The following is a 23,233-nucleotide window of genomic DNA, read 5'->3' as shown; positions in this document are numbered from 1 at the left end:
GAATTAAAAGCATCCTGCAAAGCCTTCATGCAGAAAGCACAATTTTAGCTGGTACTTGAAGGAAGCCAGAAAAGAGGAAATACATATCAGATAAAAATGAATCCAAAAGATTTGAATTTCTTTGAGAAAGAGTAGAAAGGGAAATTTACAAAAGAAAAGAAGGTTAAGTAATGAGTTTACCAGGACTTTAAAACAACTGAAACCCTCCCAGAGAAAGGCGACATGACTGTAAGACCAATGCTCTCTCTCCACACAACACAGACTGAAATTCATGTGCTGCACGTAAAACGTGTCGTCCCTCCGAGATGTCAACTAAATCTTTTTTGGGGGGGGGCGGGAGGGTGTCAGGTATGAAAACTTGGCTCTGCTGCTAAACAAAGTAACGGGGGAAACAACTTGTTTCTCCGCTTGGGGAGGGGGTGAGGGCGGAGGAAGGGGATGGGCTTTTCCAGGAATGAGGCTACGAGGTAGGAACCCTAAACTTTCCAAATGTGACCTTACGTCAGTAGAGGCTGGAATGCTGCTGCTGCTATTAATGTCAAGTTGGGGTTTGGGTTTTCTTGTTGTAGCTGTTTTTTCCTGCCAACTGGGCAGAAACCACACCGGTTGGCAAAGGCCAGAAGACCTTCCTAGGCCACCTCGCCCCCAGTCACTGGCTCCCCCAGCCCCCTCACTCCCCCGTGTCTGGAACAAAACGATAGCCCTCATCTCAAAGAAACCAGGGTCCCCGGCAGCCACTGCACGTGAGGCTTTCCGCTGTCCAGCCACGTGGCGTGGGGTAGCGTGATGTGACGTGCAGATCCGCTTTGCAGGCCTCCGGCCCTCCCGCACCACGCGCAGAAGCGTTTTCCCATCCAGTGCTCGTTTGCACCCACGCTCAGCAGCGGCGACCTGTGCGCGCGCGCTCGCCTCCCTTAGCAACCCGGACCTGCGGGCGCGCCCCCGCTCCCTCCCCGCTCCCACAGCGCCGATCCGTAGTGGGGCGGAGGACGCGCGCGCACGATCCATGCCCTATTTATCCCCGCCCCTATACCTCCCAGTCCCTTATCCCGGTCTCCTCCTCGGCTTTTCAATACTTCTTCCAGTCTCTCTAGTCATAAATCCCTGTCCCCCTCCCCCTTCCTTTTGCTGTCCCCTGAAACGGTGGCGGTCGCGGGCTGGTGGGTCGGGCGGTTGATCACTCCAGGGTGGGCGGGAAATGGAAAAAGCTAGGTTAGCCCCGCCCCCCCGGGCCACTCAGGCGGCGGGTAACGCGGGTGAGAGGGAAGGCATTGCTAGGGTCGAGGGGGAGGGGTTACCGTTAGTTAGAGGGGCGGGGCAGAATGGCGTGCGCACGCGTGCTGAGCTCTGCGAAGGGTGAGCGGTTTTCCCTCCCCCAACGGGAGCTTTTGCTCGCCTCAGGGGGCTTCCCGCGCGCGGCTCGCCGCCGCTGCCGTCCCGGGGTTTCTGGTGCGCGCCGTCCCTCCCTCCCTCGTTTTCTTTCTCCCCCCAGGCGCGAGCCGCCGCTCCTCCCTCCCTCCCTCTACTTTCCCTCCCCCTCCCTGACCTCCTCCTCTTCCTAGTGAGTCCCGACGCGGGGAACGGGGCCCCCCGGGCCGCCCCGCGCAGGCTCCTCCCCCACCCCCTCGCTCCCGTTGCTGCTGCAGCCGCCGCCGCTGTTGCTTCTGCCGCGGCCACGCCTTGTGGTTGGGGGACGTCCAGGTGACCAAACCAGGGGCGGGGCGGGGCGCCCTTGTCGGCTGGGGGGGCGGGGGGTTGGGACGAGCCCCGCCCCTCTCCCCGCCTCCAATCGCGGGGTGAATCTCATCCCCAGGCCGGGTGGGCTTGCTATTGTCCTCTGCTGAAGGTGACCCGGTGGAAGCCCCGCAACCCCCAGGTCGGCTCGGTGTTTGGAAGTCATGTCGGGTCCGGCCCCCCGAGAGCCCCAGACGTCTACCCCTCAGGCGGCTGCGGCTGCTGCTGCTTCGGCCGGGGCTGCTGCAGTCGGCGGCGCTGCTGCTTCCGACCCCGCCCCCGCGGCCGAGGGCCCTTCCAATGACACTTCGTTCGGGGAGCAGGGCCTGAGTTTCACCACCACAGACCTCAACCTGGTGGAGATGACGGAGATCGAGTACACCCAACTGCAGCACATCCTCTACTCGCACATGGAGGCCCAGGCCAACGAAGGGGAACTGGAAACCCGGCTAAATTCTGCCTTTTTCTCTGCGAGCAATCCCTCGAGCCAGGCTCAGTACCAATCCTCCAGCAGCACCAGCCAGCCCAGCTACTCCTCCAACAGCACGGGGAGCCAGTCAGTGTATCCGGTCATCTGCCAGTCAGGCCTGACTTCTGATGGCAGCTTTGTGGGCTCAAACCAGTGTCTGGGACACATTGATTTCCAAGAGCTGAGAATGATGCTGCTCAGTGAATCCAATTTACCTGTGACAGTTGCCAACCAGGTAGAGAAAACACCCAACAGTAGCTCTGTAGAGGTCACTGGCCACAGTGTGGTAAGAGTTAAGCATGGAGAAAATGTTGGTGGACCAAATAAAGAAAATATAGCTGTTGAAAATCTGGCTCCCCTGCCAGAAACTAGATCTAAATCTGCAGTCCGAGTTCGGCTGGAAGACAGATTCAACAGTATCCAGACAGAAATTCCCAGGTGCCAAGAGCCTCAGGAATCTGGAGTTACTCTTAACAAGTGTGTTTCAGATCTTTTTTTATTTTATAGATTTTTAAAAGTTGCTTCAAAATATATTTTCATGAATTTGAGTACAAAAATGTCAAGAACAATAATTATACCATAACATTTTAAAATCACTTATCCTTACATTGTGCTTTACAGTTTACAGAGTGCCTTCCTTGAATTCTGTGAGGTAGAGAGTGCAAGTATTATTATCTCCATTTTAAAGTTCCCTTCCCCATACCTGTAGGGGATGGGAAATTCTCCCTGTTTATTTAAAGAAAATTTAAAATTGATGATGCAGAAACTGAGAAGAGAGGTGAAGTGACTTGCCTAGGTTCACATCAATAGATAATAATAGAGGTGTATAATATTTTTAAGTTTTGCAAAATGCTTTACTCTTATTCAATCCTCAGACAGTCCTGTGAGGTGGATAGTATAGGTATTATTGTCCCCATTTTATAGATGAAGAAAAAGAAAAAGAACTGAGATGATTTACCTAGGTTCACAGGCCTGGGAAGTGGCTAGAGTTGTCATTTAGACGTAAGCTTTCTCACTCCTAGTCCCATGTTCTTTCCGGTACGCCACTGAAGCCTCACATAAATGTGTGAGTATGTATACACTTAATTTTTTAAAATCTTGTTTTTGTTAATATCATCTGTTTTTGCATCACCTTCATTTCCAAATACATCCCTTCCATACTGTCCTTCAGGGAGCCAGCCCTTGTAACAAAAAAATTGAAAAAGAAGGGAGAAAAAGAGTAGTTTTAAAAAGTCAACACAATAATTATGTCCAACAGTACATGCAAATTATAGTCTCTCATCTCTGCAAAGAGAGGAAGAATATTAATTTTTTCAACCTTGTTGGGGTGACGTTGGTCATTACAGTCACACGGCACTAAATTGGTGTCACTGTTTTGCTTTTTCTAGTTCTGCGTACTTCACTCTGTATTAGTTCATTGAGTTCCCCTACTCAGAATTCTTTATAGTCACCATTTAATATTAGAGTTTCATAATAGACCATTACATTCATATACCGTAATTTATCGACAAACTTTTTTTTTTTTTTTGGCAAGGAAATTGGGGTTAAGTGACTTGCTCAGGGTCACACAACTAGTGAGGATCATGTGTCTGAGGCTGGATTTGAGCTCAGGTCTTTCTGACTATAGGGCCAGTGCTTTGTCCTCTGCTGCCATCTAGCTGCCCCTATGTCATTATGTGTGTAGCCATTCTTTAATCAGTAGGTGTTTACTTTGTTTTTAGACAGGCACACTTAATTAAAATTTGTCATAACAGCTTCAAAGCAATGTTTTACTTAGTTTACTTAGTTTTAACAGATAATTCTGTTAAAGATAAAATCAAAAGAGGTAGTTTTGTGTTATTGTGATGTTAAAATGTTTTGTATATTCAGATTCTAGTACTTTTTAAAAAATTGTAAGGTTACATAAAACATCATATCATTTGTAGTTTGAACCTTTAGTCTATGGCAATACACAAAGGGAAACAAATGATTGAGGTAATTAGGTGATCTTGGCAAAAAATTATTTGCCTGAAAATATTTGGATATGTCAATAGAGTTACTATTTTGATGAGTCTTTCTCTTAACCCAAATAATTGCCTCAATTCTTACTCATTTTACATGGGCAAAAACAGCCATATAGACCCATTCAAACAATATTGAGGAACTTACTGTATAAAATTAAGTGTAAATGAACTATGAAATTATTCCTCATTGCATATATAAATATACATATGTGTGTATAACATATGTGTATATTACATGTGTATATGTATATGTATTTCAAACAGGTGATGATATAGTAGATGAAGGACCAACAAGCCTTGGAAAAGGAAAACTTAATTCAAGTCCTTCCTCTTAATGCATGCAAGGTGACCATGGGCAAGTCACATGAACTCTATCTTAGGCAAAACCCTAAGACTATTATAAACTGCTGATTTGTATCAGTGGAGAGTGTTTTCCACACTTTTGAAATCACAGATTAAAATAATCCAAAATCTATTAAGTTCAAATTGTCCAATTTATTTCTTGTATTTAACAAATTCAGTTAAACATTTGTTAAGTATCTATTACATGTAAGTTACTATTTCTAATAGTACTTTGGTCTACCTGCTGGGGTAGGATTTGTAATCAGCAGGGGTTCTCCAAACAGTTAACCTTGTCACTGCCCATTTTCACTTAAGCCTGGCCTTGTTCACTTCAGCCCTTCTTCAGTGGTTTGAGTGAAGATATAGAGCAAATGAAGGTAACAGATATGCCTTGAGTTGTTTGCACTGACTCAGAAGAGAAGAATAATGGAAACCTTTAAAATAAGGAATTAGAATGTCATGTCCCTTTTAGTGAAGAGTAAGGAGAGAGCACAGTCACTGAGCTAACTATGGTCAGTAACACTAACTGACCTGTAATTAGAAAATCAAATGTGATCTGTCAGTCAGTGGCTAAAATATGTCTGGAAGAGTATCAGTTGCATATTCTTGATTTGTTTTTTCTGGGTTGTCCTTTTTGTTTTGGCAGTTTGGTAACCCTTATTCGACATCCATCTGAACTAATGAATGTTCCTCTTCATCAGCAGCAAAACAAATGTACCACATTAGTGAAAAATAAAACTGCTGCTGCTACTACTGCTTTGCAATTTACATACCCATTATTTACTGCAAATGCCTGTTCTACTGCTGGGAATTCTAATCTTTCACAAACACAGGTAGGGAAAATGATTAGTGAAGCACTGAAGTACTAAGTTTTGCCATGGCCAAAGAATTCACCTAAGGTGGCCAACCTACTAGTGATGAGCCTTTCCATATTTAACCAGGCTGTTCCTTGGACAGCAGACACACTCTATTGCTAGGATCGTGTTCCAAGCCTTTCCAGCTTGGTAGAAACTGCCAGAGCTTGTGCTCCATTCATGTACTCCTTTAAGTACCCACAGTCATGTCTATACCAGAATAAGGCATTAGAATAGGATTTTTGTGAAGGAACTTTTGATAGATTTTATTAATCATTGCCTTAATTAGGCCTTATGGATTGTGTTCTTTTCATTGGATCTGATAAGTAACTTTTTAATAAAGGTATTTGGGGAATATTTTAGACTCCACAATATTTAGTTTGCAAATTTAAAGTTTCAAAGTTGTATATCCATAGATGTTGTTATTAGTATTTACTTCATGTTAAAGTACATTTTACTTGTGGCAGCAGAGAGGAGATTAAGATGCATATTGATAATAAAATTAATTACATTGCTATTCCTTCATTATATTCCAGAGTTCTAGTAACTCATGTTCTATACTTGAAGCTGCCAAACATCAAGATATTGGGTTACCCAGAGCATTTTCTTTCTGTTACCAGCAAGAAATTGAATCTACTAAACAGACTTTAGGCAGTAGAAACAAGCCTTTACCTGAGCAGGTTTGGATTAAAGTAGGAGGTAAGATATATGACATAAGATAACAGTCTCTTTCTTTGGCTAGGCTATGCAGTAGACAGTGTAAAAATTGCATTAGATGTTGGTTTTGTCACACAACGATTTCCCATTACTGGGAAGCCTTTTTAGAATTTTATCAGTGATTCCTATTCCTCTTTTTCCTACCTTTCCCATGTCCCTAAAGCGATCATTTTTCATATTTTGAGCATTCCTTCTCAAGCTTGAACGTTTGAATTGTGCTTACCTAGTATAGCAGTGTATTGACCTGTTGGGCTTTTTTTCTTTTTAATAGTGAATTTAGTAAACAGCTAATGATTTTTTGTAATAATAATTTTTATCTTCAAGTTGCTTAAAGCACATCATAGCTCTTTCTTTTTAGTTTTCTCTCCATCTCTAATTGAGGAGTCTGAAATCCTCTACAGGTAAATTGTCATTATAGCAGATATTGCAATGAGGTACTTAGTATAAAAAAAAGCTTTTTTCCAAATCATAAGTGATAGACCTTTAATAATAGTTTGGGGCTCTATTTCCAACAAGTTTTCTATGACAACTAATTCAGTAGAAGTACTTTCTTCTCTCGTAGAGTAATTGGGCTCCATACAATGAAAGTATGAGTGAATGTTCTTTGAATTATAGTTAAGAGCTACTGAGTTATAGCTGAATTCTTTGCAGCTCTTCTTTTGCCACTTTGCAGCATTTGTACTAGTAAAGAAGCCCTTTTGATGGGGACCTGTCTTCTAAAATTATGACCCTGAGATTTTTTACTTCATTTTGCCACATGGCATGAAAGTCTACCACTTAGAGATTCATTTGTGCTTTGACTTATGAAATATAAATCCCTATGAGATGCTTAAGTGGTTATCAGTCTTTCAAATCTTAGTGTGAATGAGGTTGATCAGATTGCTTTCTTCCTAATAAGAAATTGAGATTCATACTAAGAGAAAGGGAATTGTTATTGGGGATAAGTTAAAGAAATTTTATAGCTTGATATAGGTATAAACCTAATGCCAGAGTTTGGATATGCAGACATGGAACACTTAAGAGCCATGGTGGGAAAAAGCTCAGAAAGGGACATAAGATGATGCCAACACAAATTTGGCCTATTTAAAGTTTTGTCCAAAGTCAGTCTTATTTTTCAACCCTTGATGCTTCAAACATTTTTCATCAAGTCGGGGTGGAGGAGGGAGAGGCGGAGCTTAAACTTTAAAAACCATCTAATAAAACAAAGTTTCTAGAGCTTTAAAGAAAAGGGATATGATATAGGTGTTTGCCATACCACCTCTTGCTCTTACTATATCAAATAAGAACCAGGGAAAGACTGAGTTTGTTATAGTGGGAGGGAAATAATCCTATGGAATTCATTATATGAGACTTTTCTGGTTTCTAAAGAATAAGTGCAGATTCAATGTTAGTGTTTCTAATTAGTTTGTAGTAAGATTTTCTTTAGGGTAAGAAGGTATTATGTCTCATGCCCTTTAGGTTTTTGTTCTCTTTTCTAAAAATTGCAGGAAGAATAACAATTGTAGTAATATTATATTGTGCCTTAATAAAGGGGAGAGAAGGTGTTTTTCTTGTTTGGAGAAAGCAATTCTGTGTATTAGTTCTTCAGTTTTTATTTACTCTGAATACTAGCAAATGTGAACAGTTCCAACTTATGTACAATAAATACCTAAAGATTCTTTTAAAAATAGAAACTGGGATACAAAGGTATTTCATTATTAGTAGAGACATTTCAAATATAGTATTATAAAATAGACTTCAGATTTATGCTAGGCAGCCAACTAATTTCATTGCTAAAAGGGAGTTTTTACTACAGAAGTACAGTAGTTAACTTTTAAGTTAATTTATTAGTTTTGCATTGAGTTATATTCAAGCTACAAAATGTAAATTTTTTCTATTTTGTACTTAATACAGAATCTAATAATGCAGAAAAATCAAGGATTAATGTGTTAGGGATTCATTTTAAAAGAGAATAAAAAATTAAAGTACTACTTTTTTCTTGTTTTGCAAAGAAGAAGCGTTATGTAAACAAGCAATAAATAAAAGAAATCGCAGTCGAATGCGTCAGTTGGACACAAATGTAGAAAGAAGAACTCTTGGTGAAATTCAAAATGTAGGGAAAGCCAGAGCACCACAACTTCACAGGGTGCTTGGCAGTCTACAGAATCTGCACAATCAAGCCTAGGCGACCAGACACAAAGTGGGCAGCAAGGTGGACGCTCTCAACGCAGGGAGAGGCACAATCGAATGGAAAGAGATAGAAGGTGAGTAATATGATTTAGTAGATTTTGTTCACAAAATTATTTTAAAAGCATTGGTTCTCATAATTAAAGAGCTTTTGAATCATTTTCTGTTTATTAGGACCTTACCTAAAGGGTAGGCAATAATATATTTTTTTATTTAATAGTAGTTTTGGTAAAATGGTAAGAGATAAGGTTGAAAGTAATGGCTAGAATATTAGTAAAGTAAATTCATAGATTAAATAAACCCGTCTGTATTATTCATATTCCTAATCTCTTTCATCTTCCTTATGACCCTCTTCCTCCCATAATCAAGAGTTGGCCATTTTAATTAATTTTTAAAATTGTACTTATATTCTTCACTGAAGTTTGATTTCAGTGCATCATTCTAAAATGGCAGTGGCTCTGAGTTCTCAAAGGCTATGCAAGTCCTTCACACAGCTCTGGCAAATTCTTCAAAACCTGAAAGACTTTGGGTCTGGTTCTGATGACCATTTCTTGTCTGAGGACAAGCCAAGCTAAGTCTGGAGAATTCATCACCATAGTTCACTTCATATGCCACATTCTTCATTATGATCTACTCCCACTCTGCCTCCAACTGCTAGTGCCCTCTCTAACTCCCAACTTAACTTTGTACTTATTGTGTGTATTTTTTGTATATACTTATATATATACATGCTGTCTTCCTCTGTAGAATATAAGTTCCTTGAGGGCAAGGACTATTTAATGCTTGCTACATAATAAGAGCTTATTAAGTGCTTTTTGATTTATAGCAACTCATAGACTTCCCATGATATTGCTCTCTTGGTTCTCCTCCTACTTGTCTTAATCTCATCTTCTCAGTCTCCTTTGCTGGTTCAGTATCCATATCATGCCTCCTTACTGGTGGGTATACCTCAACTATTTGTCCTGGACTCTCACTTGGTGACCATATTAGCAGCCCTGGGTTTAAATATCCTTTTTATGCAGCTGTCCCTCAGAATTGTAAATCCACTCCCACTCTCTCTTGAGTTCTAGTCCCACATCTCCAACTGCCTCAAACTCAACCTGTCCCAAAACCTACCTATCTTCTGAAACTCCTTGTTTATGTCAAAAGTGCCACCATCTTTTCAGTCATCCAAGTTCAAAACACTGGAATTATACTTTCTAGACTTCTTACTCTCTCATCCCACATATCCATTAAATTGTCGCTTTTGTTTTCACAACATCTCTTACATCCATCCCATCATTCACATAGCTGCCATTCTGATTCATACCTCTTGCCTGTACTCTTGCAATAATCTTCTTAATTGGTCCCTCCCTCAAATCTTTCATCCGTTGGCCACAGAGATGCCAAAGTATAGATCTTATCTACATATGGAATAAATTTCATTAGCTCCCTGTTGCCTTTAAGGTAACATGTGAACTGCTCCAGTTTTAAAACCCTTCATGGCTTTGCCTCAACTTACTTTTCCAGTCTTAATATACATTAATCCCTCTCCCCAAATAGTCCAGCTAATAGTTCTTTTACAGTTCTTCACATATGATATTAAATCTTCAGTGTGTTTGTACTGTCCCCATGCCTGGAATGCATTTCCTTCTTTTCTTCTTAAAATCACTTGATTCCTTCAAAGGTCAACTCAAACACTACCTTCTATATGAAACTATCCTAATCTGTCCAATTGCTAGTGCTGACTTCTTTCAAATCTTGTATTTATCTTGTATGTACTTATATGTATACATATTGTGTCCCTTGGTAGAATGTAAGCTCCTTATGGGCAGATACTGTTTCACTTTTGTCTTTGTATCCCCAGTCATATAGAAGGGGCTTAATAAATGTTTGTTGACTGATTGATTGGTAGAGAGATTGCAGTCTGCGTTGGTGGAGGCAGTAGCCACATTGATGAAATCACAGATCCTTCAAGTACTGTCTTGTTTAATATTTGAACATATGATAATAGTTGCCTGCTGATGGCACTTAAAGGTTTACAGAGGACATATATTATCTCATTTGATTCTCACAACAATCCTGTGAGTTGGTACTACAATTATTATCATCATTGTTTTACTGATGAGGAAACTGATATTCAAAAAGATTGTGTCTTACTTAGGTTTACACAGCCAGTAAGTGTTGGAGGTGGGATTTGAACCTAGTTTATTCCTGGTGTCAAGTCTACTCTCCCCTCCATCACATTGCCATCTCTGGGTCTACTCTCCCCTCCATCACATTGCCATCTCTGGGTCTACTCTCCCCTCCATCACATTGCCATCTCTATATAAAGATATAGATGTATAAAAATTGTCACAAATTCAAAGCTGAATCTTCTTGTTCTAATGCTTAATTGAAGTAAGTTACATTATAAAGGGAGCTATATCAGGTTCATATAAGCTATAATTATTTTCATGGTAGTCATTGTACTTTTGCTTTCACAAGGACACCAAGTGTCTCGTGACATGTTTCTTCTTGCCTATGAGTATGCAGTGAAGCTGTCTCCAATTCCTCTGTATGGAGAGCTGTGAACCATAATTTCATTTAGCTTCAACTTCTTATATCTTCTGGTTTTATTACAGTTTTAATGGCAGTGTGGATGTGTTTCCTTCCTGCAGTCTTATATCAATTCAGTTGATTAACAAAGATCTTGTACTTATGATACCAGTAGTTAAGTTGATGTTTGTAGATGGCATGAAAATCGTGTGATTCTTAGTACCCTGTAGTCCCTTTTCTGTCATTTGGCTACCCTTACACTGTGGAATTGGGAGGAGGCTGCCTAGGACTGAGGACTATTTTGCTTTTTCTTTGTTTCATGGCTTGTCATGGCTGAAGAATTAATGAACTAATGGTCAGTCAGCTGGTGGTGAGCCTTTTGTGTCCTTAGCTAAACTGGTCCTTTGACAGTAGGAGTGATCTGTCATAGGATCGTATTTGAAACCTTTCCAGCCTGGTAGAATCTGCCAGAGTTTGTACTTCACTGATATACTCTTTAAGAACTCAGAATGTCCTTGAATCTTGATAAGGCATTGGATAAAGAGTTTTCCAGAGGATGAAGAAGAACATAACAAGAGACTTCTAAACCAAGTCAATATATGTATGTGTATACAAAGATATAAATATACACATATGTTCAGATGTATGTGGATAAATATGTATGTCATGATGCTCAGTGACTTCGTTATGAAGATGGGCATGGGGAAAGGGTTGCAAAATGTTTTGCAACAAATCGTTTGGAATTAAGAGAGTCTGAAGTCTCAAAGATAATTCCAAAGCATTAAGTCTATATTTCAACAAATACTTTCTTATAGGGAAAGATTTTTGAGAGGTGCAGTACACCAAAGAACTTCACAGAAAATGAAATTGACCAATATCTTATAGCAGTGACTGAGTCGTTTCTGAATTTGCATTCTTTGTAGAGTTGAACCATCAATTACCACAAAGATCAAAATCAACATCAAATTGAAAAAAAGGATAAAGCTAAGACAGCACCACATGCAGTTACAGCAACTGAAACCCAACCTATTTAAACAAGCTTTTGACTCTTAAAAATGGGAAATGACTAAAGATAAAGATATTGACTCTGATTATCATCATTTCTTAGAGAAAGACCAAACGCTATAAATATATTAAGAAGTTTGGATTTTTTTTTAAGTCCTAAAATTGCCTCATCTAGTGAACATGTTTAATGACCTAGTGAAGCAGAATGAAAACAGCCACCTTCAACATGAATTTTCAGTACAAGCTCACCTACAAAACATTATATACAAAGCAAAGGGGAAGTTACCTATAATATTGCCTCACAAAACTGTTAAATGTAGCAAAAGGGAAAATTAGTCTTCAGAAAGCTGTGCATGAGATCCAGTTGCACCAGTTCATCCCAAAAGCATTTATAGATGAAACTAGAAGGAAGATAAATAAAATTTTAAAAAGCAACAGATTTGCCAGCCATTTTATTGTGATCTAGGATTTTCATTGATTGCAGTAGAACCCAGTACATTTGGACTTGTTTCATCTCAGTACCTGATGAAGATGGAGAATTGGCACTTGAGAAACTGACATTGAGAAGAGTGGCTGGGTCTGCTGAAGCATACACAGAAGAACTCTTCTTGAGGCAACACAATTTTGGAGGCAACTGAAGAATTTTCAAGATTCATAAAATGGGAAAAATAACAGAAGAGTGGGGAAAAATCATTTATGGTACTATTACCAAGAAAAGACAATAGTATCAACAGTTACTGACTGACCCATTTCCCTACTTTATTATTCTGATGAAACTTTAATGAGAATGAAACCTATTAAGGGTATCCTTGATAAATCAAGTTTGAAAAGGGACAGGAAGACTCACAGACCATTTTCTAGGATATTGCTTCTTCATTCACACAACTGACCGAACAGTGTAGAGAATACGAGGTCCAACTGTATCTTATTACAAAAATAATTTGACTTGGTAGAGCAAAACACAGATTTTAAAATTCCATGTGAACAATGCATGTATTAAGATCATTTGCAATTCCTTTATAGATGTAACCACTGAGGTAATTTTGTTCAGTGAAATAATGATTATCAAGTGCAGTATAAAACAAGGGAAATGCCCTTGCCAAAGATTTCTTACTACCATCATTGAGGATGTCCTGAACAAACTCCAAAAGGAAAATTGAATCCCTGTGGATATTAAACTGATTGCACCAAGCTCCAGAATATTATAGGCTTTCCATAATGAGATTCATAGCTACAAAGGAGATTGGCAAAGAAATCTCCCTAGGATAAGCCAAGTGGATAAAGAATACATATTGCCCAGGTTATGACGTATAGGTGGATGGTCAGCCTGTTAAGTTAGTCACTACTTATATCCTGGATAAGGCACTACATGGACAATTTTTTGGGTCCAGAACTGAATAGAAGGAAGAGCATGTGCTTTACTGCATTTGGGAAATTATACACTGTCTTCCATGATCCCAAGCTGTTCCCTGACACACAAACCCACTTTTAATACCAATATTCTCCAGGTGATGCTGTGTGACTGTGAATGATGGCATACCTCAATGTCTGAAGAATAGTACTTGTGGGTGATCCAGAGAGCATTGGAGAGATTCATAGTGGGCGTGTTGTAAGTAGGCTGTGCATATTACCAATGATGACTTGCCTGCGAGAAGTACAATAAAATATCATCTAGAAAATGTATGCTTGGAAAAGGAGATAGGATTGTCATATAGCAAAAGTGAGTTATCCAGTTGGTTGGTTCATGTACAACACTGGTACCCATAAGAAGTTAAGGCCTAGGGTCAGCTAAGTGGCACAGTGAATAGGCCCCAGAGTCAGGAGGACCTGAGCTCAAATCTGGCCTCAGACACTTGACATTTACTAGCTTTGTGACCCTGGGCAAATCACTTAACTCCATGGCCTAGCAAAAATAAAAAAAGAAGTTAAGACCTAGAAGACCTCTTTTTGTTTTGTGCAAATCTTTCATGGTGGATTTACAGAAGGATATATGAACAAGAATCACCCAAACATGAGACATTTCAATATGCCACTGGTGGAAGGAGTACCCACGTTGATGACATCATGAAGACATAAAGGGCACAAGCATATATTAATCACTTCAGTTGTGTATAAGTAATTACAAATGTATCCTTTGAGAGGCAATGTGTCATAGTGGATAGAGGGCTGGCCTTGGACTCAGGAAGACCTGGGTTCAAGTCTTCTCTTTGGCCTTCACAGCTGGTGTCACTAGTGGGCAAGTCATTTAACCTCTCAGTGCCCCAGACAATTTTATTATACAGTAAGTTGCAAAAAAGTTGTTGACCTATATCAGTGGAAGGAATTTTCACACTGGGAGTGCTATGCACTAATGAAATCACAGGTCCAGACTTGAAAAAACAAAAACAAAACCCTTTTCCTACCTGGGTATCCAATTGAACCTCAGTTATATAGTTGTGCCTCTAGACCTAGTGAATTGCTCACTTGCTTTATGGATGTGTTTAGGAATATGCAGATTTGCAAATGGGGCCATGTTGTATCCATTTTCACAGTGCCAGCATCCTTAAGACTCTGGATACTGATGAACCAAAAATTTGGAAGTTACATTGTAGTCTAGAGATACAGTGCAAGTTAATTAAACTTTGCTTTTACTAAGTGATACTATAAATAAATATATTTCTGTAGACTGTGGATATCCTACATTCCTCATAGTTTTGTAATGTGGAATAATCTTTAGAGAGAAACTAATACTTCAGGTCTGCATTTAGCATAGTTGGGTTGCTGTGTAGTACCTTAGTACCATTATATATTCCATCCACCTGAAAAGCATTAATTAACCTCTAAAAAGTGGACGATTTTGGAAGTACTTTATTAATCCACAAATTCTACTTTCTTCAAATTTTATATGGATTAATCTAACCCTATCCAACAAACATTTATTAAGTGCCTCTTCTTTGCTGAGTTCGGATGAAGTAATCCATTATTTAAATATCAGTCTTTGAAAACTATAGTTTATAAATTGTTTAAAAGTTTAGAATGTTAGAAGAATCAACTTCTGTAATATCAGAGAAATACAAATTAATGCAGCTTTAAAATACTAACTTACAACTAGCACTATGTCAAAAATAATTGAAAATGCAATGTTGGTGGGTTTTAGGGAGACAGGCACTCTGCTGCATTGTTGGTGGGACTGTAGATTGGTATAGTTTTTTGGAAGGAGCAATTTGGCAAAATATAGAGTCGCAAAAGTAATCTTTGAGACAACTGGTCCTCAGCATTTCCATTCCTGAGACATATCCTAAAGATGCCATTAAAAGAAAAAATAATCTGTCTGTACAAAAAATATATTTGTAGATGGTTTATTTGTAATCATATATATGCAACAAATGGAGAATGTCTAACTAAATCATGCAATGTTAATGCAGCTGAGCATTATTGTGCTATAAAAATAAGTTTGAAGAATAAAAAGAAATGGAAATATTTATATAAAGTGATGCAAAGCAAGGTCAACACAATAAGAACAACAACATACACATTGATCTCATCTAAAAACAATAAAGACAACAACTTAAGTATACAAATAGATTGAGAAGGGGCTATAGAATACATTATTGGTTTTTTTTAAATTATGTTTTTTCAGTGAAAAATGTATATAGTTTTGACTTTAAGGCTTCAAATGATTTGTTTGTATTTGTTGAGAGTGTTAAGTTTATAATAAAGTTTTTTAAAAAGAAACATCATTTTAGATGGCTAGTTTTATTTAGTTTCTTTCATGACTACTTTGGGTTTTGAATGCAGGCGCAGAATTCGGATTTGTTGTGATGAATTGAATCTTCTAGTTCCATTCTGCAATGCTGAGACTGATAAGGCAACAACTTTACAGTGGACAACAGCATTCCTGAAATATATTCAGGAAAGACATGGAGATTCTCTGAAGAAGGTTAGTAATTAGGCCGAAGTAAATTTTCAGAATTTCACTCTGAAAGCCCACAAATAATTAAAAGTACTTGGCCTTCTTTATTTTACCAATTATTTTCAAATTGGGGTCCTTTATTATTTTCTGAAATATTGCCATCAGGATATTAGCTATAATATCAGGGAATAAATACACATTGTTACTTAACATTTGTTAAAAGTGAAATGAGAACTGTAGCTAGCTAACAATATGTAGCTAACAATACATCAAATTTACAAATAAAAACAAATTTAGAGTATGTTATCAGAGTTAATTGGTTATTAAAAACTACAAATTTTTGAATGCCTACTATGTGTAAGCTACTGTTAGGTACTCAGGGGATGATACAGAAAAATAAGTCAGGGCATTGCCCTAAGAGAGTTTGAAACCTAAATGGATGTGAGACATAAATACATAGAAAAAATTAACAAAAGAAGGTGGTAATTGTTAAGTATCAAACGATTGTTAAATATCAAAATAGTACAGACAGTAAATTTTCCCCAGGGGATCTCTTTTAAGAGTAATCTGGAAAGGCTTCAATGAAGTATGAGTCACAAATGTACATATTAAATGTGCTTGAGTTGTAGCATTTATCATGTAGATGGTATTTTCACTTACTACTGAATTTAGATACTAAAAAACAGTGTTTGAATGCTAAAGTTTGTATTTGGCAGTTTTGTCAACTCCTTTGTATTTTATACTGAAATTATTTTTGCTGAAGTGGTTTTATTTCAACTGTGCCATGTTTTGTGATGGTTATGTTTGCTGGAGATTTTGATTCTTTGCTTCTGCTACTCTGAGAATATGGTTGTCACTCATGCTAAGAATGATGAGCCCTGGCAGACCACACCTATGGGACAGTGATTTGTAAAATAGAATATAAACTTATTACTTTACATTGAAGGAAATACTAGTTTAATTACTACTGGACAATGCACCCCACTTTTGCATAGGAATTTGATTTGGTAACTAAAATTAGACATTTATTTAGCAAATATGAAATTGAAAGTATTAGAGATACATCTGACTAGATCATGGTAAAGCCTGATAGATCCCCCTCTTCCACTACAGGGTCTATACAGGCTACAGAGAAACCACCAACAGATAGGGCATCCTCTCTTGGACAGTGCTTGCTTGGGGTGATACCAACAGTTTGTTTCTTCTTCATCTTCCTTTTTATGTTGTCCATATTACTGTACAAATCTCATGAATCACACCATTTCATCCATTTCCTGGTTTTCATCTTTATAGTTGGCACACTTAACCATATTGTATGTTAGTTGTGTCGGATTTATGTCTATATAAAGTGTTATACTTATAACTTATAATTTATAATGTGTCTTGTCTTATGCTGTAGCATATTGATTCATGTTTATTTTTGATTAAGTGAAGTTTTTAATCCTTTTGAAACTTATCTTTCATTGGTTTAATAAACATTTTGGTGGTCAGTTTTACAAATCTACCAGATGTCCTTAATACCTATATAAGGGATATGGGATTCTTGCCTACTTTTAATAAAAATGGGAACTAGGTCATTACTAGCATTATAATTTGGTAATATGTATAATGCTTGCCAAACATCTGAAATTGGACACATATATCCACCTCTTCATAGCTTGTTTAAGAAAAGTTTTATTTTTGCCTCTTTTTTTTAAACAGTTGTTTCTTTATTCTCCTTCCACTGAACCTTTCCTTTTTAAAAGAAAACAGTTAAACAAAATCAACTGACACCGCAATAGCATTTCACAACATATACCACATTATTTATCTGTAGTCCCTACCTCTCCACTGAAGAGGAAGTCGAATTTCCTTATCAATTTTCTTTGTCCCAGATTATTCATTATAGTTCATCATAGATTAAGTACTTTTTAGTGCTATTTACATTGTTGTAGTCATTGTATGTATTATTCTCTTGGTTTTTCACTGTATCACTTTATATAATGCCTACCATATTTTTCATACTTAAGTTTCTCATACTTGTTTGTTACTCTTATTCCGATACATTCGTATACTACAGTGTAGGCATCTGTTCCCAATTAACGGGCAACCATTTTTCTTTCAGTTTTTTGCTACTAAATTGTGCTGTTAGGAATATTTTGTTTTATATTGTAGGACCTTTTTTCTGTCATCAACTTCCTTAGAGTATACTCAGTAGGGTGATCACTTGGTCAAAGGTTTAAACAGTTTCCTTAGAGAGTGTTCAGTAGGGGGATCACTTGGTCAAAGGTTTAAACAGTTTAGTGACTATACTTTCATAAATTCTAAATTAATTTGCAGAAAGATTTTTTTTTTTGGTGAGGCAGTTGGGGTTAAGTGACTTTCACAGAGTCACACAGCTAGTAAGTGTTATGTGTGTGATCCCAGATTTGAACTCAAGTCCTGACTCCAGTGCTGGCGCTCTATCCGCTGCACCACCTAGCTACCCCTGCAGAAAAATTTTGACAAATTCTTAGCTCTACCAATAATATATTAGTAAACCTCTTCAACATTGACTATTTCTGTTTTTTTTTTTATCATTTTTGCTAATTTGGTAGATATAAACTTTAAGCTTACATTTCCCCCCCTTTCAATTAGTGATATGAAACAGTCTTTCATATGGTTTTTGCCATTTGCATTTCTTCTGAACACTGTTCACATCTTTTGTCTACCTTTCTATTGGAATCCTCATATTGGGGCTTCTAGGTAAAATTATCTCTAAATTTGACCAGCAAAAATGATTAGCCATTTAGTGATGGTTCTTTAGGAATTAAAACACAAATAAAAATACATGTGTCTTTGGTCACAATCTTAATGACCATTCCATCTCACTACTCTTCCATGGAATTCAAAGGGATTTGCATGAATTAAGACTAGGAAATGTCACATGGCCAAAGATCATATTTGACCCAATTCTCATAATTATTCAAAGTATTACCAACAATTGAGGTTAAACTTCTAAATAGACTCAGAAGCTAGAAACTAAGAATAATAATGGGATTCTTATAATACTTCAGCCTAACTGTATAATTCTGGAAAGAACACTTAATTCTGTAGTTTAGTTTCTTTAATAAAATAAAGATGGCTTAGTTTATTTGTCTCCTACATATGAAGCAAGGTATTGTCAAAGTAGGGATAAATATTCTACATTTACATTTTCTACTATATAGAGATGTATGGGCATGGTGACAGACTTTGTATGTGTTGTCTGAGGACCATACCAGCTAAATTTGTAGAGGTTCATCACCAGAAGGTGGACAACCAGGTGATGATTTTTTTTGACCACACATGAAATTCTCTCCTAAAGCATGGAGAGGTTTCAGTTTGTTATCAATGAAAAGAGTACTTACTACATTGATGAAATAACATGCCATTTATACTACTAAGTCGTAGATATGTATTATTCCTGTTTACATGTATGAAGAACACTGCATTAATGTCATATCAGGTTCAGTCTAAATAAGAAATCCCATCTAATATGTGGGCCATTTAATTGACAGAATAAAAGCATAATTATAAAAATTAAGGCATGTTTGTACTTCAAGTGATTGATTTATGGCATTTTGGTTTACAGTGAACATTAGTACATTAGGGCAAATATACTTTGTTAACATGGGATTGTACATAAGCCATAGCTAATCTGTTTGCTAGTTTTTTGTATTGATAATATAAGGTAATAATATTTGCTTACTTGGAATTCAGCTTTAGTTGTGGGAATGAGTCTCATAATTACAAAATGTGAATATCAGCTTTAGTCACATGGCATCTTTCTTAAAGAATTAAAATAAGTTATTAAAAACCCTTCCATTAATTGTATTTTTTCTGCGTATAAGGTTACAATTATTAGAGAAAGAGAAAGAGGGAAATTAAATGGGGAAAACATTAGTAAACATCCATAGTCATATGCTTGGTTCATACTGTTGGTTAGGGTTTATGAGATCTTTTAGCTTTGCTCTGGCCTACATGCCCTAACCTGTATTGTAAAAATGCATGACTTTTTCCATCATGGTAGGTTGGGGTTGGGTAGAGTGCAGTACAAGTATGCGTAGATTGCTGCTCATCATCACCACTGAAAAAACATTTAGGATGCATGCTTTTTTGAGAGTAGATCAACAACAGCCTTTTCATGGATTTCATTCATTTCATCCAAGTTTCATTTTTCATTTTATTTTGTAGTAGTTTGTCATATTTAGAAGAAATTACCATTTCACTTTATCTGATATTTTCATTTAATACTAAGCACTGTACTGTCTTTGCAGAATATACATCTATAGACCAGATTTAGTGGTCCATTTATGTGTTTTGGTCTCCTGTTTTTTATTTGTTTGTTTGTTTGTTTGTTTTTAAGTACTTGTCAAGCAGTTCAAATAAGGTAAAAGCCCCTTACCATTTTAGAATTTTAATACTAAGACAAAATGTTTGGGATACCATCTGTCTAGTCCAACCTTCATATTTCACAGATGGGTAAATTAAGACTCATCCAAACTAAGGACTTATCCAAGGGCCAAATGACTTAATGATAGAGTAGAGACTTGAACCCAGGTCTTTTGAATCTCAGTCCAGGATTCTTTCATAATATCTCCTTGCAAATTCTCCCACACTTTCCCCAGCAGTGTTCAGTTTTGTTCATTAGCTGCCATTTCAACTTTCTAACATATATCATTTTACATGAAGGAATAATTCTAGTATCTTGTCTTAGAAGATAAAGTGTGAAATAATATGCCTTATCTTCAATTTCAGCAAGCTTCTGAAGCACTTTACATCAAGAGAAAAATGTAAAAAGAGTTCATACTTGGAGTATAAGATGTAATAAATATGTTTGGGGATGGGTAGGTAATTGGTGTCTAGTTTTTTGAAAGAAGATGGATTTTAAAAATAAAAAGTGCCTTCTGAAATACGAAACAGTGGTACATATAATCTATGTTAATTGTATTAACTAAGAATTTTGTACCAGTGTTTAACAGTGCTACTATAATCCTGCCTGTCAGTGTTATTAAGTGATTATAGTAATTGCATAGTGAAGTAGTAATGTGATACCTTTCCTAAAAACCAGTAACGAATAAATAGAAAAACTCCTATACTTTTAAGAATATAAATTACTTTTTCTAAATAGACAAAATGGCTTTAATTTTTATTCTTTCTAAGATTTGAACTAAAAACTAATCATAGTTTGAGAATTATAATTTACTTCTCATTTATGTGAGCATTTATTTGAAAAACTGTTTAATAAGCTCTGTTAACAGAGAATTTCATGTGTAATTTATATTAATATTAAAATGGCATTTTGTAAACAGCCTAAATGTTCATACTATTATTAATTTGAAGCTTAGTGGTTTTATATGTGAATGCTACTTGCATAAATTCAGTATATTAAATTAATTATCATTTCTTGACTTTAGGAATTTGAAAGTGTATTTTGTGGTAAAACGGGCAGAAGGCTAAAGCTGACCAGACCAGACTCATTAGTAACATGTCCAGTGCAGGAAAATCTACAGAATAGCCCCGCCATGGAGATCAAGTAGTTTGAACTGAATACTTAGTATTTTTACTAAATATATGGCTATCCAGGGATGATCCATATCTGTTTTCTACAATTCTGGAATTCTACTCTGATGGTCTAATTTTATATTGACAACATTTGTTAATGGGATTCCAGTAGTAGTGTGACTTACTGGCAAAATACATTTTGTAAAAATACATACCTAGAACATGAAATATTTGTTCATCAGTGTCCTCTTAGATCTTTGGGGGACCAGCAGCAACAAGAAAGCATCTTGACAATAATTAGTAAGTAATTCTTCAATTATCAATGAAATCCATCATGTTTTTCTAACATGATATGTTATAAAAATATCTGAACAATCTATTTGATTTGTGTTCATCCTTATTATAAGGTACATTGCTTTTATTTTATTTATATTTCAAATATGCCCACTTAGCAATTGGAACAAAGTTAAATTGTTCTTGACTATAAGTAGTTTGGAAATGATACTGTATTTGAGTTAATTTGCCAATTATCTATCCCCCTTGGAATTATATTTTCAGTCATACAGTACTGTTTGTTTGCATTGTTTGCAAACTACAGTACTGTTTTAAACTATTTTATCACAAGCTTTCCAAAAGTTTCTTTTAAAGCTGCTTTTGACCATAAATGATATACTGTAAACAATGGATTACTTATATGCACAGAATATTTTCATATTGAGAGTAATTGCTCTATGTGATAATAAACTACAGTGTTTTGAACTAAAATTCTTTCAGATTTGAGTGGCTTTATTTATTACAACAGATGACACCAACAGGCTTTAAAGTACATACAAAGTGACCTAAAATAAATACTGTAAAATCACAGATATTCATAAATTTGTAGCAATTTATTTTCAGGCAAAAATAAGTATTAGAGAGGTAAATCTGGCTAGAACTTTGTGTGTATAGGACATCACAAAAATTTTTTAAATTTCCTTTTATTTTTTAATAATACTGTGTCACCAGCTTAATATTACTGGATACAATGAGCTTCCTTTTTTTACTGGGCTTCCATTATAATCTTTGGCTATGTGCACAGTATTTGTGAAAAATTGAAGTTTGCTATGAACATGTTGCTGAATATCCTTTGTCATCTTATGGAAATATACAAAAATTCTCCCCTGAAAATTTTATTTACATACATTAAACCCCATTAGAAGTGTTTTAGATTTATTTCTTATGGCAAGTTGAGGTATGAAATCAAGTTTAATTCTTGTACACAAATAGACAATTATTATTATAGGGAGAAAAGATACTAAAAAGAATAGAGCCCTTCTACAAGTAGGGGGGGGTTTTGTTGCCATTAAAAGGTGTTGAAGACAATAGGTTAAGCTTTTTTTTTTCTTTTTAAGAAGGGCATATGTAAGGTATTGAAAATGTTTTCGTCATAGTGCTTCATTGAGCTGAATTATCATGTACAACTTTGAGCTCATTAAAATTAATAAGGGAGTACTGTCTATCTGTGGGACAATTTGTCTTTTCATAATTCAATGTTTACTCAAATATTCAGTCACTGGTCCATTTCCTTAAATTACATTTATGCACTTCTAGGGCCAGATTTTTCCCCTCCTCCTCCTATAACAGCTCCTTGACAGGCTGAGGTATCACAAATCCCTGGAGTTCCCTGAGCACCAATTGCACCAGGAATGCCAGGATCACCTGGAAACCCAGGTTCACCAGGGGCACCATCTCGACCATCTTTACTAGTTCCGGGAACGCCTTGAGGTCCTTAAGAAAGATTGCAAGGAGAAAAAGTTAGGTAGAGTTTGGATACAGTTCTTGCATTATCATTTAAGAAGTACTTAGCTTTTTTTTTAAACATAGCTCAGTAAGTGGTTATTTTGTTCCTGCTGTTGAGCCTTTCTATTTACCCTTTGCCTTGTTCACATCTTATTCAGAACTGACTACAACCACTCCATAGATAAAAGACATGTTTACTTATTGAAATTTAAATGCCAATTCAGACTCTAGGGTCAGTAGAAGGATTCCC

At 36.9% G+C, this 23,233-nt stretch overlaps 2 protein-coding genes across 2 annotated transcripts in view; one reads left to right on the top strand and one right to left on the bottom strand.

The window, feature by feature from the left end:
- The first annotated feature begins 1,321 nt into the window (after positions 1–1,321).
- On the top strand, positions 1,322–21,969 carry TCFL5 (transcription factor like 5). Its single transcript, XM_020981551.2, is given in 7 exon segments — positions 1,322–2,680; positions 5,195–5,381; positions 5,939–6,101; positions 8,111–8,220; positions 8,223–8,362; positions 15,585–15,726; positions 21,117–21,969. Coding segments are annotated over 7 exon segments (1,647 nt in total). The 5' UTR covers positions 1,322–1,898; the 3' UTR covers positions 21,240–21,969.
- Positions 21,970–23,233, bottom strand: part of COL9A3 (collagen type IX alpha 3 chain) — a 53,642-nt gene continuing 52,378 nt past the window's right edge. Inside the window, exon 32 of the mRNA XM_020981548.2 lies at positions 21,970–22,971. Coding sequence (XP_020837207.1) covers positions 22,781–22,971 — 191 coding nt within the window. The 3' untranslated portion in view covers positions 21,970–22,780. The remainder of the gene's footprint in view (positions 22,972–23,233) is intronic.

This window comes from Phascolarctos cinereus, unplaced genomic scaffold (genome assembly GCF_003287225.1).
Source record: "Phascolarctos cinereus isolate Bilbo 61053 unplaced genomic scaffold, phaCin_HiC Scaffold_2;HRSCAF=192, whole genome shotgun sequence".
NCBI lineage: Eukaryota > Metazoa > Chordata > Mammalia > Diprotodontia > Phascolarctidae > Phascolarctos > Phascolarctos cinereus.
The sequence above is the reverse complement of the archived record's forward strand: the minus strand, read 5'-3'. Positions and strand labels throughout refer to the sequence as shown.